Source organism: Vulpes lagopus, chromosome 15 (genome assembly GCF_018345385.1).
Source record: "Vulpes lagopus strain Blue_001 chromosome 15, ASM1834538v1, whole genome shotgun sequence".
In the NCBI taxonomy this organism is placed as follows: domain Eukaryota; kingdom Metazoa; phylum Chordata; class Mammalia; order Carnivora; family Canidae; genus Vulpes; species Vulpes lagopus.
Genome location: NC_054838.1, coordinates 14,657,014 through 14,671,341, shown reverse-complemented (window position 1 = coordinate 14,671,341; position 14,328 = coordinate 14,657,014). Strand labels below are relative to the sequence as shown.

The 14,328-nt window shown below is 46.7% G+C and overlaps 1 protein-coding gene across 18 annotated transcripts in view; it reads left to right on the top strand.

The window, feature by feature from the left end:
- The window catches only part of LOC121476354 (F-actin-monooxygenase MICAL2), a 225,678-nt gene that overhangs the window by 44,355 nt on the left and 166,995 nt on the right, over positions 1-14,328 (top strand). For all 18 annotated transcript variants that reach the window (XM_041730300.1, XM_041730298.1, XM_041730308.1 and 15 more), the window contains exon 2: positions 4,531-4,871. In XM_041730300.1, the coding sequence (XP_041586234.1) occupies positions 4,608-4,871 (264 nt within the window). In that variant the 5' untranslated portion in view covers positions 4,531-4,607. The remainder of the gene's footprint in view (positions 1-4,530; positions 4,872-14,328) is intronic.

The following is a 14,328-nucleotide window of genomic DNA, read 5'->3' as shown; positions in this document are numbered from 1 at the left end:
TTTATCCACTACCTGGTCACACTGTTTGATGCCATTTGGCAGGTGATGAGGCCCAGGGAAGACAGAGGCTGGGGTCCTCAATGTGAGCACCCTAGAAACTCTTCAGCCAGGCAATGCCTTCTCTCACTTGAGAGGTACTTTGGGGCTCTGTGCCAAACCTTGAACTTGTCTCCCAGATGCCCCGGACTGAGCCCATTACTCATGCTGTTGTTGCCAGCAATCCAAAGCTCTGAGTTTTAATTTGTAGCAGCCATGGGCAGGGAAAGGGGGGGTTGCTTTGTGACTCATGAAGTCACACAGGCAGGAACCACAAATAAGGAACCAATTGGCAAAAACCAAATAGCTTCAGGCCTATTCTTGGAAACTAAAGCATCACATCTTATTTATTCCCAGAAAATGAAGAAACCTTTCGTATTTCTGGGTGGCTTTATTTATATTAAACTCTAAATATCCTATCAAACTCTAAAAAACAACAGCTGGGTGGTGGTTGACAAGGAAAATTTTCACAAGAGCTATAACCTGAGATCCTCTGATTTAACTAATCCTCGATTTTCTTTTGGGGAAGGAGAAAGGGTACCCACCAGAAAAAAAAATTCCACTCCAGTCTCTGGAAGAAGGGGTTTGGAGCTCAGACTCAGTCTCCCAGAGCCCTCCCAAGTCAGCCTTCCTAGCCCACTAACAGAACTACCTGTATCAAGGATGTTTTTTATTACTGAAATTACAGAAACCTCCTTAGTCCCCACTCTATATTTGAGAGAATTTAAATCTCAGAAGTTAAGTGAGTTGTCCAAGGCTATCCAACTGGGAAGTGGATTTGAACCCACATTGTCTGAATTCAAAGCCTATGGCTTCTAGTTTTATTTATTTATTAAAGATTTTATTTATTTATTCATGACAGAGACAGAGAGAGAGAGGCAGAGATACAGGCAGCGGGGGAAGCAGGCTTCATGCAGGGAGCCCGACGTGGGACTGGATCCTGGGTCTCCAGGATCACACCCTGGGCTGAAGGTGGCACTAAACCGCTGGGCCACCGGGGCTGCCCGCTTCTAGTCTTAAAGTACAGATAATTCCTTGAGCTGGGAAGCTAGTCCCTCCCTTCTGATTTGATGACGTTTGGGCCCTTTGAGGCATAGTAATTGACTGCTGGTTATCATGTAGCTGCCAGGTGCTAAATACATCACATCCATGATTGAGTTTATTCCTTGTAACCCTACAAAGCCAGTGTGATTGTCTCATTTTACAGATGAGGAAACAGGCTGATATACGTTAGATCACTTGCCTAGCAGGTGCATGAGACCAGATTCACACCTTCATCTGCTAGACTCCAAACCGTCTGAGGCTCTTCCATGAGGAAACCTACCCTCATGGGTGTTAGGGTCTTTTTTAAGGTCTTTGACTCCAACTGCAAAGCTGATTTTGCAGGTTGAGACCAGACCCTTCAGACCAGGGAGGCAGGCTGAGCCTGGTACGAGCTGCTAGTGTACAGTCCAAGGAGCACCGTCTGCAGTCCGGCCACCCCTCTCCACCCCCACCCCATATCTCCCTCTAGAGAAGACCGAGTTCCTAGGGCCCCCATGCACAGCCAGCACACTCCACGCCACCTTTGGCTCTCCACTGGAACCCTAAGATTAAGTCGTTCGGTTTTCTTTTGGGGGAGGAGGGACGGCAGCTGGAGTGGGAAGGATACAGGTTCTTCCAGTTTGTAAATGATTCTCTGGGAGTCAGGTTTGGCTTGATATCTCTAAACAGTTCACCCTTTTAGACAAGGGGGAGCTGGCAACTCGAAGAATTGATGTACAGAAGTGTTTTTTCAAACTGGTGCATTCCCCGGACACGAATTTGCCCCACGTGAGAGAGATGCAGTGCACATTTCCACATCTGCCAAGTGCCTCCCAGGGCCTGGCTCTGCCCCCACACACCTCGCCCTACACAGCAACCCTGCAAGGTGGAGAATACCAGCTCTCTTACAAAAGGAGAAACTGAGGCTCAGAGCTTCTATGGCTTGTGTGAGGCCGTGAGGGCAACCAGGGGCCAAACTGAGCTTGGACTTGGGCTCCAATAGCCCCAAAGCCTGGATGGGCAGGTGGCTCTCTCTGCACCATCTGCCCATCCCCAGAAAGGACTACAGGGTGCCAGCTGAATTCAAGTAGTTTTGTCTTTGTCAACGGCCGCATCCTTTGTTCAGTGCTGGGCACCGGAATGGTTCCAAAGATAGAGACTGGGGATGTTCCTTCCCTCTGAAAAGCAAACGAGTCTTGCTCTCTGTTTATGCTCTCTGGGTGGTAAGTCTTGTACCTGGGGAAGAGCTGAAACAGTAGGAGGCAGTGTTTATGGGAGCGATGCCAAAGTGAGCACTGCGGACCTTTAAGGAGCCGAGAGAGCATCTGGGAGGGAGTCCGTGTCTTATGGGCACCTGGCAAAGCACAGGGCCAGCTCTCCATGCGCGGTGACTTTGCAGGGTGGCGGGGAGCAGAGCCGCCAGGTCAGGGCTCCTGGAGGACAGAGGCCTGGCTCAAGAGTGCCCCGGGCTAGGCCTGGCGCACGGAATGGGCCCTCAGCCACGCACGGTGCCAGGCATGTCGGAGGTTCCTGGGGACGGGGTGAGGGGTGGTGTCCCTGCTGTTGTCAGCGCCCCCGTGGCCAGCAGCGTCTGGGTGTCTGCCCCCAGCAGCGCCCCCCCCCCCCCAGGTGCTGCCCGCGGGCTGCCATACACCGTGCGTGCATGCGAGTGCGCGCCTCTCTCCTGGGGCTCTCCCAGCTACCTTGCTCGTTACTGCCTCCCACCACCTCATCTTCCCAGAGGCTCTTCTCTGCCCTGTCGCTCTGTCTCCTGCCCCCTCCATGATCTGCCCTGGATGCTCCCTCCACACCTTGTCATGAGTTCTGAACTCTAGAAACTCTGAGCTTGCTGTGTGCTGGCTCTTTCCCGACTCACATCTGTATGGCCTTTCCTTTGCCTGAGAACCTCTATTCCCTAGTCTTCTAGTGAAATTCATCTTGTTCCTAAAATTGTAGTGTTTGGGGCATCCTCCACTCCCCCTGCCCGCCCTACCCCGTGGCTCCTCTGGACACGTCTAGGCTCTCTCAGACACCTCCTTATCTGGCTTCCATGCACCTTGCTCATCTTTTTTTTTTTTTTTTTCCTTGCTCATCTTTTAAAAGCGCTTTCCTGTTGTCCTATAATCAACTCTTCATACACCTGTCTTCCTCCCTAGGCCCCATCTCTGCATCCTCAGTACCTGGGGGGCTGCATGGCTCTTGCTTAGGCACCAGTAATTGTTGCTGAATGAATGAGTAAAGGATGAAGGAAGAAAATAAACACTTTGCTCTGCTTTTAATGTTATAAGGCCAGCCCACAATCCAAATGCACCCACAACAGTGTTTCTGTCTGGAGAGTGGGAAGCCGCCCAGCCCTAGGGCCTTGTCTCTGTATTTGCTGACCTCCTCCCACCAGGCCTCTGTCTGGGGAAGCTTGATATGCTTGCTGTATGCTCTTGTTTACAGACCCTCTCGAGCCCTCCTGACAGCTGGGCCAACCCTAGTTCCTCTACACTTGTCTTCTTGCAGTAGCTTTGGGTTCTGGAAAAATAGCTTTTGCTTTGGAAAATCGACCCTAACTTATTTTTGTTCCTTTGAAACTTGAATGACTTTCCTAAGAAATGCCTGAGGTTAGAGTGGTGCAGAGAGACAGGCCAATGGCCCAAACCCAGGCGAGCTATTTTCGTAATGTGAATGAATACCCATTGCATTTTTCCTTCCATCGGCCTCAGCACTTGTTCCAAACAACTCACAGCTTGGGCTCACAGAGCGCAGACTCCTTTTGCACATCAGGAGGAGACCCCTGTGTGTCTGTGTCTTTCTGTATGTCTGACTGAGGTAGATGCTGTGCTTGCAGCTGATACTGGGAGTAGAGGGAAGTTTCGAGAAGTTGACATTTGTCATCTGTATAGGGGAAAGACCTGCCCTCTGGTAAATAGTGGAGGAAGACTTTAACGTTTTGTGTCTAAAGATATGTGAGAAGGCCATGAATTCTAGTGAGGCAGGTGCTTTGAATTTTTTGGTCTGTGTGCTAATGTCACGGGGCTAGATTACACTAATATTACTCAACTAATTTGTAGCACCACGAATTAAAGATTTCCGTGGTGCTTGCTACATCTGGTGTGCTTTTCTGGTTTGTCCCCCCCCCCCTTTTCTAGTTGTTATTTCTAGAATTATCTGGCTCATAACAAGATTGACCAGGTAATGCTGACATCAGCCAAGGTATATCTTTGAGTGACCTGTATGTAATTCTTTTATAGCCAGTGAGAGGAGTGGGTGTTGGCAGGGGGAAAGAGACAGCCAGCAAGACAGCATTGCCAGCTCAGAAGGCATGATTGTACCTTTTCTATAGACGATTTATCTTTAGCATTAAGTGCTATGTTTAGTATGCTTAGCATCCCAAAGGAATTTTATTTTTCCCTCTCAGCACCCATTCCCCAACCCTGCCCTCATTACCATGGAGCTCACCTCTGCCCCCACCTTCCTTTGCAGGTGTGACGTTTTTCCAGGTACTTCATGGTGTTCTCCTCTAGCTTCTCCAAACCACTGCTCTACACAGCTGCTGAAACATGGGGGAAAACGAGGATGAGAAGCAGACCCAGGCCGGGCAGGTCTTCGAGAACTTTGTCCAGGCTTCCACGTGCAAAGGCACCCTCCAGGCCTTCAACATCCTCACACGACACCTGGACCTAGACCCTCTGGACCACCGGAACTTTTATTCCAAGCTCAAGTCCAAGGTGACCACCTGGAAGGCCAAAGCCCTGTGGTACAAACTGGACAAACGTGGATCCCATAAGGAGTACAAGCGAGGGAAGTCTTGTATGAACACCAAGGTAAGGGAAAATCCTGTGTAGACATTTCTTACCTTTGAGTAAGAAATGCGTGTTGGTGTGCGTGTTGGCTTGCTGGGAGGTTAGGAAGCTGTTGCCATTTTGCCATTCTAAGGTCCTTAATAGGTATGGGTATGTGTGAGATTTTGCTTGGTTGAAGATTTCCTTTGCCTGCACATGCACAGCTTACCCTGGGTGGGAGCTTCTGTCTTAAGAGGCCTCAGCTACTCTTCCTGTGGCCTCTCCAAGGCAGAGAGAATAAATGCATGCTTGGCATTATCTTGCTTCTACTGTCACCACTATTACTGCTAGTAGCTACTATTTATTGAACAACTTCTGTGTGCCAGGAACTGTATAAACATGGTCTCAGTGAACACCTACTACATGGTCCTTTGGGCCATTTTAGAGCTATGGAAACTGAGAAGTCCATTATCTAGCTCGAGATCCCACAACAAGGAGGCAACTTTGGTCTGATTCAAGAGATTGCACCCTAAATTCCATTCCATCTTGTAGAAAGATCCCTTGACTTTGATTGGCTAAGAAATAGGTCTTTGGTCCTTCCTGCCTTTTCCTCCCTCTCTCTTTCCCTTCTTCTCTCCACCCTCTTCCCCAGGATGCATTTCTGTGCTCAGGGTCATACTCATAGTTAACCCTCCACAAGCTGATTACTTCCCCCACTCTTTGGCCACAGGTGACATTGATGGACATCACATCTCTATCACTGCAATGCACACTGCCTAAGGGGCAGCCGGAAGTCAAGACATCTCGGCCTGGCCCTTGGGGGGCTGTCGGCCCCAGGCAGTGGTCCAGACTGTATGTTTAGGTTAAAAGTGAGCGTGCTGTATTTAGACCTCACAGGAGGTAGTTTAGCCAGAGCCCTTGGAATTTTAGTCGGTGCCAATCCCAGACAAGGGGATTGAACTCTCCATGGCAATCAGGACTGTTGTGTTTTTGTTTTGGTGATGAGGAGCTGTTGACTGTACCGTGGGATACGGCCGGCCGCGTTCCCTTGCCCCCAGGGGGACAGCTGCCAAAGCTCCTCCAAGCCTGGGGCGCGCTGACTTTATGGGGCATAAGAAGAGCATTCCCACAAGTCCAGAACTTCAGCCCAGAGCTCTAGCCATCCAGGCAGTGCCTGCCCATAACCTGCCAAGCTTTATGCCTACACAGAGGAGACAAAAGTGTTAAAGAAAGAGAAGAGAAAGGGGTGCGACAGGTCGCTGAGGTGCCACCCCCACCTAGCTGCTGTGACTTCATGGCTCCTGGTTCCCTGGGAAGCTCTTCAGACTTGGAGAGAGGGGGGAGCTGTTTGCTTTCAAAGTATCACCCTTTTCAGTAACTGTGTGTGGCAGCTTTCTTTTGAAAAGTTCCCGTAGAAGTCAGGTGGCCAGGCTGTAAGGTGTTTTCTCGGGAAGGTTTTCAGAGGCCTTATTCTATGAGGAAATGCCATGGCCTCATGTACCCAGCAGTGTCTGGCTGTTGAGGGGACTCTCTTGGTGCTCTGAAGACAGACCTGCAGAGGGAGTGAGCGCCCGGGGGGATGGAATGGAGGCTCGACCACTAGGAAGATGCCCTTTTTTCAAAAATCATCAGTCAGTTGCCTTGCCTGTCTGGCCAGCCTTTATTTTTCAAGCCTCGATGAGATGAAATAGAAGAGTCCTTGTGGACTCTTGAGGTTGGCAGGTCACCACTGGTGCCGGGGATACAAAGGGAAGGCACTAACATTGGTAGTTAGTGATGCTGAGTTGAGAGTGTATCTTGCTCAGGAATTTTCTGCCTTGGAGGAGGAGGAATAAGGACCTTTCAAATGTGTGGTAGCCCATCTCCTAAGCACCACCTAGATCCTGAAGCATGGAACACATTTGAAGATGTGCTCCAAGTATGGCTCTGACTGTGCGAGGTCACTTGAGCTGCACACTTCAGAAACCCAGCTCAAACCTAAACAAAAAAAGAGAATCATTAACTTGTATAAACAGGAAGGTCCAGAGAGTCTTTTCCCATCCTCTCTCCTTCCATCTTTGTCTTGGACGTTTTGCTCTATGTTGGCTCCAGTCTTCTCTCCTACAGATTTTCTCCATGTGGCCTCTAGTTCCTATCTTTATAGCTCTGTGACCCAAAGGCTAGACTCTCTTTCCTCCTGCTCAATATTGAATAAAATTTTAGAGAAGGATTCTAACTGGCCTGTGTCTGGACCAATTATTGTGCCCAAACCAGGGGAACTGGCTACTGTCTTTGGTAGCCCTTTCAAGCATCATATGATAGACATGAGGGAGGAGCAGGTTCCCAAGATGTGGGATGGATAAATAACAGGGTCCTCTACAGGGACTGTGTGCATCCTGGTTATGGTATAGTCTCTCTCCATATCGGATTCATGTGGATGGTTAATGGCCAACTCTAAGAACCTAGAGCTTGCAGTCCTTGTTGTGAGTCAAACAAAACACAGAACACGGGTCCTCCCTCTCTTCTAACATGAACAGACTCTGTCTCACTCACACACCTCGCTTAGGTATCCTTGGGTGTAGTAGTTTACGCTGAGCATTAGCCAAACAAGAAATGCTGGGTATTAGCATGCACATGGATGATCATTAATGCTAAGACATATAACATAGGTGTGTCAGGTATCAGGCACATGGTCAAGCTCCTGGCTAGCCACAGCTAGAGTAGAAATTAACTCATCCAGAACCCAAAACTTTCCATTGTTGCGGATACCTCAGAACCATCTGGAGTGGATCAGGGCTTTAGCATTTCACCGCATATATCAGCAGCTACCGCGCTCTTCATGCCAGCAGTGTGCGAGTGTGAGTGAGCGTGTGCGTGTGTGTGTGTGTGTGTGTGTGTGTGTGTGTATGCATGTATGTTGGTAGTGGTGATTGAGGGAGATTGACCAGCATCTGTTTGGAGAAGGAAGCCTCTGATAGGGGTAGGGGAACAGGGAGAAGGACCTACATTGTCATTAGAGTATTGGCTTAGGTGTCAGTTGCATAATCTAACTTGGGATCATTGTTTACTAATTAGTTATGAGGGTTTTGTCAGGCACTTAATAATTCTTTCCCTGGGTGTGATCTGTTTGGATAAGGATACAGTGATCCAAGGATCAAGCCAAAGTAACTCTTTTAGGACTAACACTGGTTCTGCATCCGGATAGTACCTTTATCAAATATCACATCCAATTATGTAATGTCCCTGGGGAATACAGCCCAGAAAGGTGGGGGGGGGGAAGCAATATAAGGTTTGGCATGGGAATTGCCGTCATCACAAAATTGTGGAGTCTGGTCTTTTATATGTACCTAATATCAGAAGGAACTGGAGAGGATGTTGTGTACAATCTCTACATCTGACAGGTAACACAGAGGGGCCCAGGAACCTGAAGCCATTTATCCGAGGCTAGCGGGCAACTTTGTCAGGATTTGGACTCTATTGATGGGTTGGCTCCAATATTCTTTTGTTCACTCATTCAGCAGGTATTTCTAGCGCTCTATGCACCTGACAGGGGAGGTGGCTTGAAAGACAAATGAGAAGTGGCTCTTAGCAGTTTGGGAGACAGAAACATAATTATTTCTGTATTTATTAATTTACCTAGTCATTCATGAGGTGAATAATTATTGAGCAGTTGCTGTGTGCCAGTCACTTGTCTAGGTACCAGTCAGCCACGAGATAGCTCGGTGGCCTTGGGCAGGTTGCTTAAATCATGGGTCCTCAGTAGCGATCTGTGTAAAATGAGGATAGCAATGGTCACTCTCTCATGGAGTTGCTGTGAGCACTAACTCAGGCGATCTTTGTGAGGGATTTAGAACGTTGCCTGGTACATATAAGTGAACCGCACATGCCTGGCCAGTATTTTCACTGGTATCCTAAGTGTACGAGACAGGTGTGTACACAGTCTGCAGGAGCCTAGAAAAGCAATGACTGAGCATGACCGGAGCAGTCTGGCAATGCTTCCTGGAAGAGAAGGTATGATTTGGAGCTTGACGTATGAGAAGAAGTTTGCCTCGCCGAGCTGAGGGAACACAGGACAGGCAGCTGTATTCCAGGAAGACTGTGTTGTTTTGTAAGAGGAATGAAGGTGAGAGTGGGGAGAGGGTGAGAGCCAGAGAGAGCAAAATAGGTGGATGAGCAGGAAGTGACCCGGAAAGAAGGGCCTCCCGGGGGCCAGGCTGTGAAGAGAGGGTTGCAGGGTCAAACAGAGGACCTAGGGACCATTGAGGACGAGCCCTGGATTCCCGACCCTGGGTTCTTTCTACCACCTTCCATGGGGTTGCTCAGTAATCACAGATAACCAGCGCAGACCAGAAGGCACTTGTACATCATAAAAACATGCTCACAGGAAATGACTCATGGACTCTTGTCACCAGCAGGAACGGGGCCAGCCTATAGAATGAAAACTGTTGGGTTATCTTGTGAGAAGGAAATGTCTGTATTTTGTGAACATCCAGCAGGGTCACCACCTACCTTTTGTTCCTGACTGTGACCCTTGCCCATCTCTGCCCCTGCAGTGGCTCCCCAGTGGTGGGTAGCCCAGGCTTAGCTGATGCAAGTGGTTCTTGAGCTCCACGAGCAGAGCACAGGAGGAGGTAGGGAGGTAGGGTGGGAGGGGTGAAGCTGGCAGGGAAGGCTGCTATCTCCAGGCCTAGATAAGCCTATCTGGCATTCCGGACCTCTGAAATCACCCACCACTGCCCTCACAGTAGGGCTCTGCTGTGCTGGCTGGGGCATGTCAAGTGCCATTCTGCCTAATATGGCCAGCTGCAGGCATGGCCCATAGAGCTATGGAAAGCAGAGGACGGTCTCTGGGGTATGCAGTTCTGCAGGTGAACTCTGGATTTGTCTGCTTACCTGTAATGGCCTCCTGGCACTGCTGTGTCAGACATGCCTTCCAGCCCAGGTTACAATGAGTTTGTGTTCATCCCTACGCTTGACACCACTGCTCCACGTGGAGTTGGCAGGTTCCGCGTGAGTGTGTGCGCTGGACATTATATATGAGCTTGAGTGCATCCAATCTCCCAAATATTAAAGTGTGATGTAAAGCTCTCTCTTTTTGGCTATCTTCATAGGAAGTGGTTAACTCGGGTTCACTGTGGTTCATTTTCTAAATACAGTTAGATAAAGACTTCTTTGTCTTTTTAAGAAAAAAAAAAACTAGTGTTCTTTAAAAAAGAGATGTATGCTTATGATTAAAAAATAAAACATTCAAGCAGGACAAGAACATGTACTGTGGTAGGTATATCTTTTCCCCAAGCCGCCAGGTCCCAACCCTAGAGGCAACCGCTGGACTCTTTTCCATATGGTTTTTCTGGAAGTCTCTACATGTGTGTTCGTGTGTGCGTGCAAACAGATGTGTGCATCCCCCCGTTACTTATTTTTTACTGGAAATTTTTAAAAAAATATTGTGCACATTTCTTTCACTCACCTCGATCTTGGAGATTGTTTTGTATCAGTTTGTGGGGCTCTAATCCTTCTATTATTTTCGTGGCTTCCCATTTCACTCTTTAACGGCTTAGCTCATTCTGAAATAGCGCTGTAATACATTTACTCACACATGCTCCATATACACATGAAGGCATATCTATGGGACAGTTGTGAGGATTCTGAGCCAAAGGATATATGTGCATCACATTGAAAATATTATAGGCATTGTCGCCTTCTCCCTGGAGGTGCTTCCAGCGGGCATTCCCCAGTGACAGTGGCAGGAGAGGGCCAAGAAGAGTCTTTCTTTGAAAGACCACAGCAGGGTGTAGCCTACTTGGATCTCTGTGGCCTTGCTGAGTGAGCATTGGGATGGACAACCCCCCTGCATCCAGGAGTCTAGCTGGTGGCCTTGAGCAGGGACACTGAGTGAAGAGAGCAGTCCAGTAACAATCAGGCAGGGATGGCTGACCCCTCTGTAACAATCACAGCCACAACTACAACAACTTCATTACTGTTATTAACACCCAACGTCTGCATAGGGCTTTAAGTTGAAAAATAGTTGCATATACGTAGTTTTGTTCAGAGGTTTGCTCTATCAGTGAAGTTGAATGCTCTTTTGCAGGGGGAACAAATACAAGTGTATACTTTCCTCTTCAAATTCCAGCAGGTAATGGGATCTTTGAGAGCCCTGGTCCAGGGAGGATCTATACTGCTTGTGCCAAATGGGGGCCCCTTCCTGGCCTAGCTAACTTGTTCTTTGCGTGATTCAGTTTGAGCAAGCATCACCTCCTTCAGGGCACCCTCCTTGATCTCTTCTCCACATCCCTTTCTCTTATTCCATCCTCAGTCTGGGTCTGGTGCCCAATGGGGACCCCAGACTCCAGTCCTACCAGAGTTTGCTAATCAGTATCCCTCTTTGATTGCTTTTGTGTCTCTCACTGTGGGCTCTGTGAAGACAGGGACATGCCTGGCTCATCCCCAGGTCTCAAGCACCCAGCTTATTTTTAAACCAGATATCACTAGAGAGAGAGAGAGTGGCTTGAGGTTTGGTGGCTATATTCTCTGATTCTCTAGGTCCGCATTGTTTAGTAGAAACACAATGCAGGCCACATACGTAATTTAACAGTTTCTAGTAGCAACATTTGAAAAGTGCCAAAAATAGTGGAATTGATTGTAATAATATATTTTATTTAATCTAATGTATCCACAATATTATTTCAACCTGGAGTCAATATAAAAAATAGTGAGAAATCTTATGTTTTTTATTAAGTCCTAAAATCCTGTATGTATTTTACAGCTCATCTCCATTCAGACTAGCCACATTTCAGATGCTCAAAAGCCACATGTGACTAATGGCTGTTAAATTGTCTAGTGCAGTCCTAGGTGTTCCATCATATTTGTCACCTGTAGTAGCAAGGTGGCTGTTGCAGCTGCAGCCATCACATCTGCTTCCAAGACAGGAAGAGAGAGGGTAGATGGCTGCTCTAGCTACCAAAACGTCGCCTTATTGTGTGGGCCAAAGTGTTCCCAGTTACCCCATTAAAACCCCCATGGGGAGGAGGGGTTGTCATCTATACTTTGGCTGATTCCCCAGCACCTAGAATAATGCCTGACAATGGGGTAGGTATTTGTCACAGGTTAGATCTTCAAAAGCAGATGCTTAGACGGTGTTTGGAGTAGAAGGTGTTCATTAGCTATCAACACCTGCAAAAGGAATGGGAGAGAAAGCAGGATTGGGTGGAAGAAGACTGCAGGTTCAAGCAGTGGGTCCTTTTCTAGTTGGCCTTTCAGCAAATGGGTTTTGTGAAAGACAAAGGGTGGGGGGCCCCGGTTCTCTCTGTAACATGTTTCACACGCAGGAATACAAGAGGTGTACTGTATGACATAGTTATAAGAGTCTATCCATACTTTCTCCTATGTACTATATATAAAATAATATTACATAAAAGCGATTTACCTTAAACTTCACTGCAGCTCCTTGGGAAGAAAACCCAAACATGTTCTAACTTCAGAGCCTGCTCAGAGCCTCCAGCTGTATGTACCATATTTTATTGCCACCTGGCATACTTCCCACCTCCTCTTATGTGTGGTAATCTTAGATATAAATATGGGGTAGCAAGCTGTCACCAAACGTTTGTCCATAGGAGTTCAGCAGTGAGAAGATTTTTATTCTTGCATCCTTTCTTTAGGAGAGAGCTGTCGAAATCAGGGGGAAATTCCTTTATGTCCAAATCCAGGGAAGTTTCCTTTACCCCCTTGCCCAAGGAGCTAGCATCCTGAGGCTTACTCCACAGCTGTTTATTGCTCTCCCTTGCTTTAAGGAAGTGATCTCTTCCATTTACTTCTTTTCCCCTTTCCTTTTTTTTTTCTTTTTTTAAATTGTGGATTTATATGAAATTTACCATTTTTTTTTTTTACCAATTTACCTATACAGTTCAGTGGCATTAATTACATTCATCATGTTATAGAACAATCACTGTTTGTGTTTCCAAAAGTTGTCATCACCCCAGACAGAAACCCTGTACCCACTAAGCAGTAACTCCCCAACCCTCTCCCCGTCTGCCCCTGATAATCTTTGATCCACTTTCTGTCCCTATAAAACTTCTATTCTAGGCTTATCTGATAAGTGGCATCATGTAATATTTGCTGTCTTGCGTCTGGTCCTTATCTCACTTAGTGCGGTGTTTCAAGGTTTGTCTGTGCGGTAGCACAGGCGAGAGAATCTGCTCCTCTCTTTTTTTTTTTTTCAATTTTAATATATTTTATTCAACCGGAATGTATCAAAAATATTATCATTTCAACATGTAATTGCTTTCAAAATACATTTTACTCTTACAGCACATATCAATTTGGAGGCTAAATTTTAATAAAAAATACTTAATCTGTATTCAGATTCCATAAAATTTACAGTTGAGAAAGTAGACTCACCATGCAAGTTATTCCAACCACACTTAAAAGCTTTCCAATAGCTGAATTGAGTATAAGGTGGGTTTGTTTGTTTTTTATGGTGAAACATAACGACATTTACCCTTGTAACCATTTTTAAGCATACAGTTCAGTGGCATACATGCATTTACATTGTCATGCAACCATCACACAATCCAGCTCCCAAACCTTTTTTTTAAATCATTCAAACTGAAACATATGAAACTGGACTCATTAACCAAAAATTCTCCACTCTCTCCTCCCCCAGCCCCTGGCAGCCACCATCTGCTCTCTGCCTTTATGACTCTCACTACACTAGGTACCTTATATAAATGGAATCCCACAGTATTTGTTCTTCTGTGACTGGCTTATTTCACTTCTCATGATGTCCTCAAGGCTCATCTGTGTTGTAATTCCCTTCCTCCTGAAGCCAAATAGTTCCACATTGTATGTGTACAGGCCACATTTTGTTTGTCCACTCGTCCATCAATGAACACTTGGGTTGTTCCCACCTTTCAGCGATTATGAATACTGGCGCAGTATTCATAACCGAAATTGTGGATTTATATGAAATTTGCCATTTTTTTTTACCAATTTACCTATACAGTTCAGTGGCATTAATTACATTCATCATGTTATAGAACAATCACTATTTGTGTTTCCAAAAGCTATCACCCCAGACAGAAACCCTGTACCCACTAAGCAGTAACTCCCCAACCCTCTCCCCGTCTGCCCCTGATAATCTCTGATCCACTTTCTGTCTTTATAAAACTTCTATCCTAGAAGTTTTGACCCTGGTGTACAGGTATCCATTCAAGCTCCCATTTTCAGTTCTCTGAAATGAACTGGGGTATCTACCTAGGAGTAGAATTGTTGAGTCCTATAGCAATTCTGTATTCAACTTTTGAGTAACGACCAGACTGTTTCTAACTACTCGTATTTTTTTTTAATTGCCATCCCTGAGTTAAATTTCCCACAATTATTAATCCCTCAGAGAAATAATTTTGAACATCTACTACATGTCAGGCATCCAGGATACAGCAGTAAAGGGATAAAATTCCTGCCTTCTTGCAGTTTTCGTTCTTCTCAGGGAGAGGCAGAGACTAAACGTGTGTGTGTGCGTGTGTGT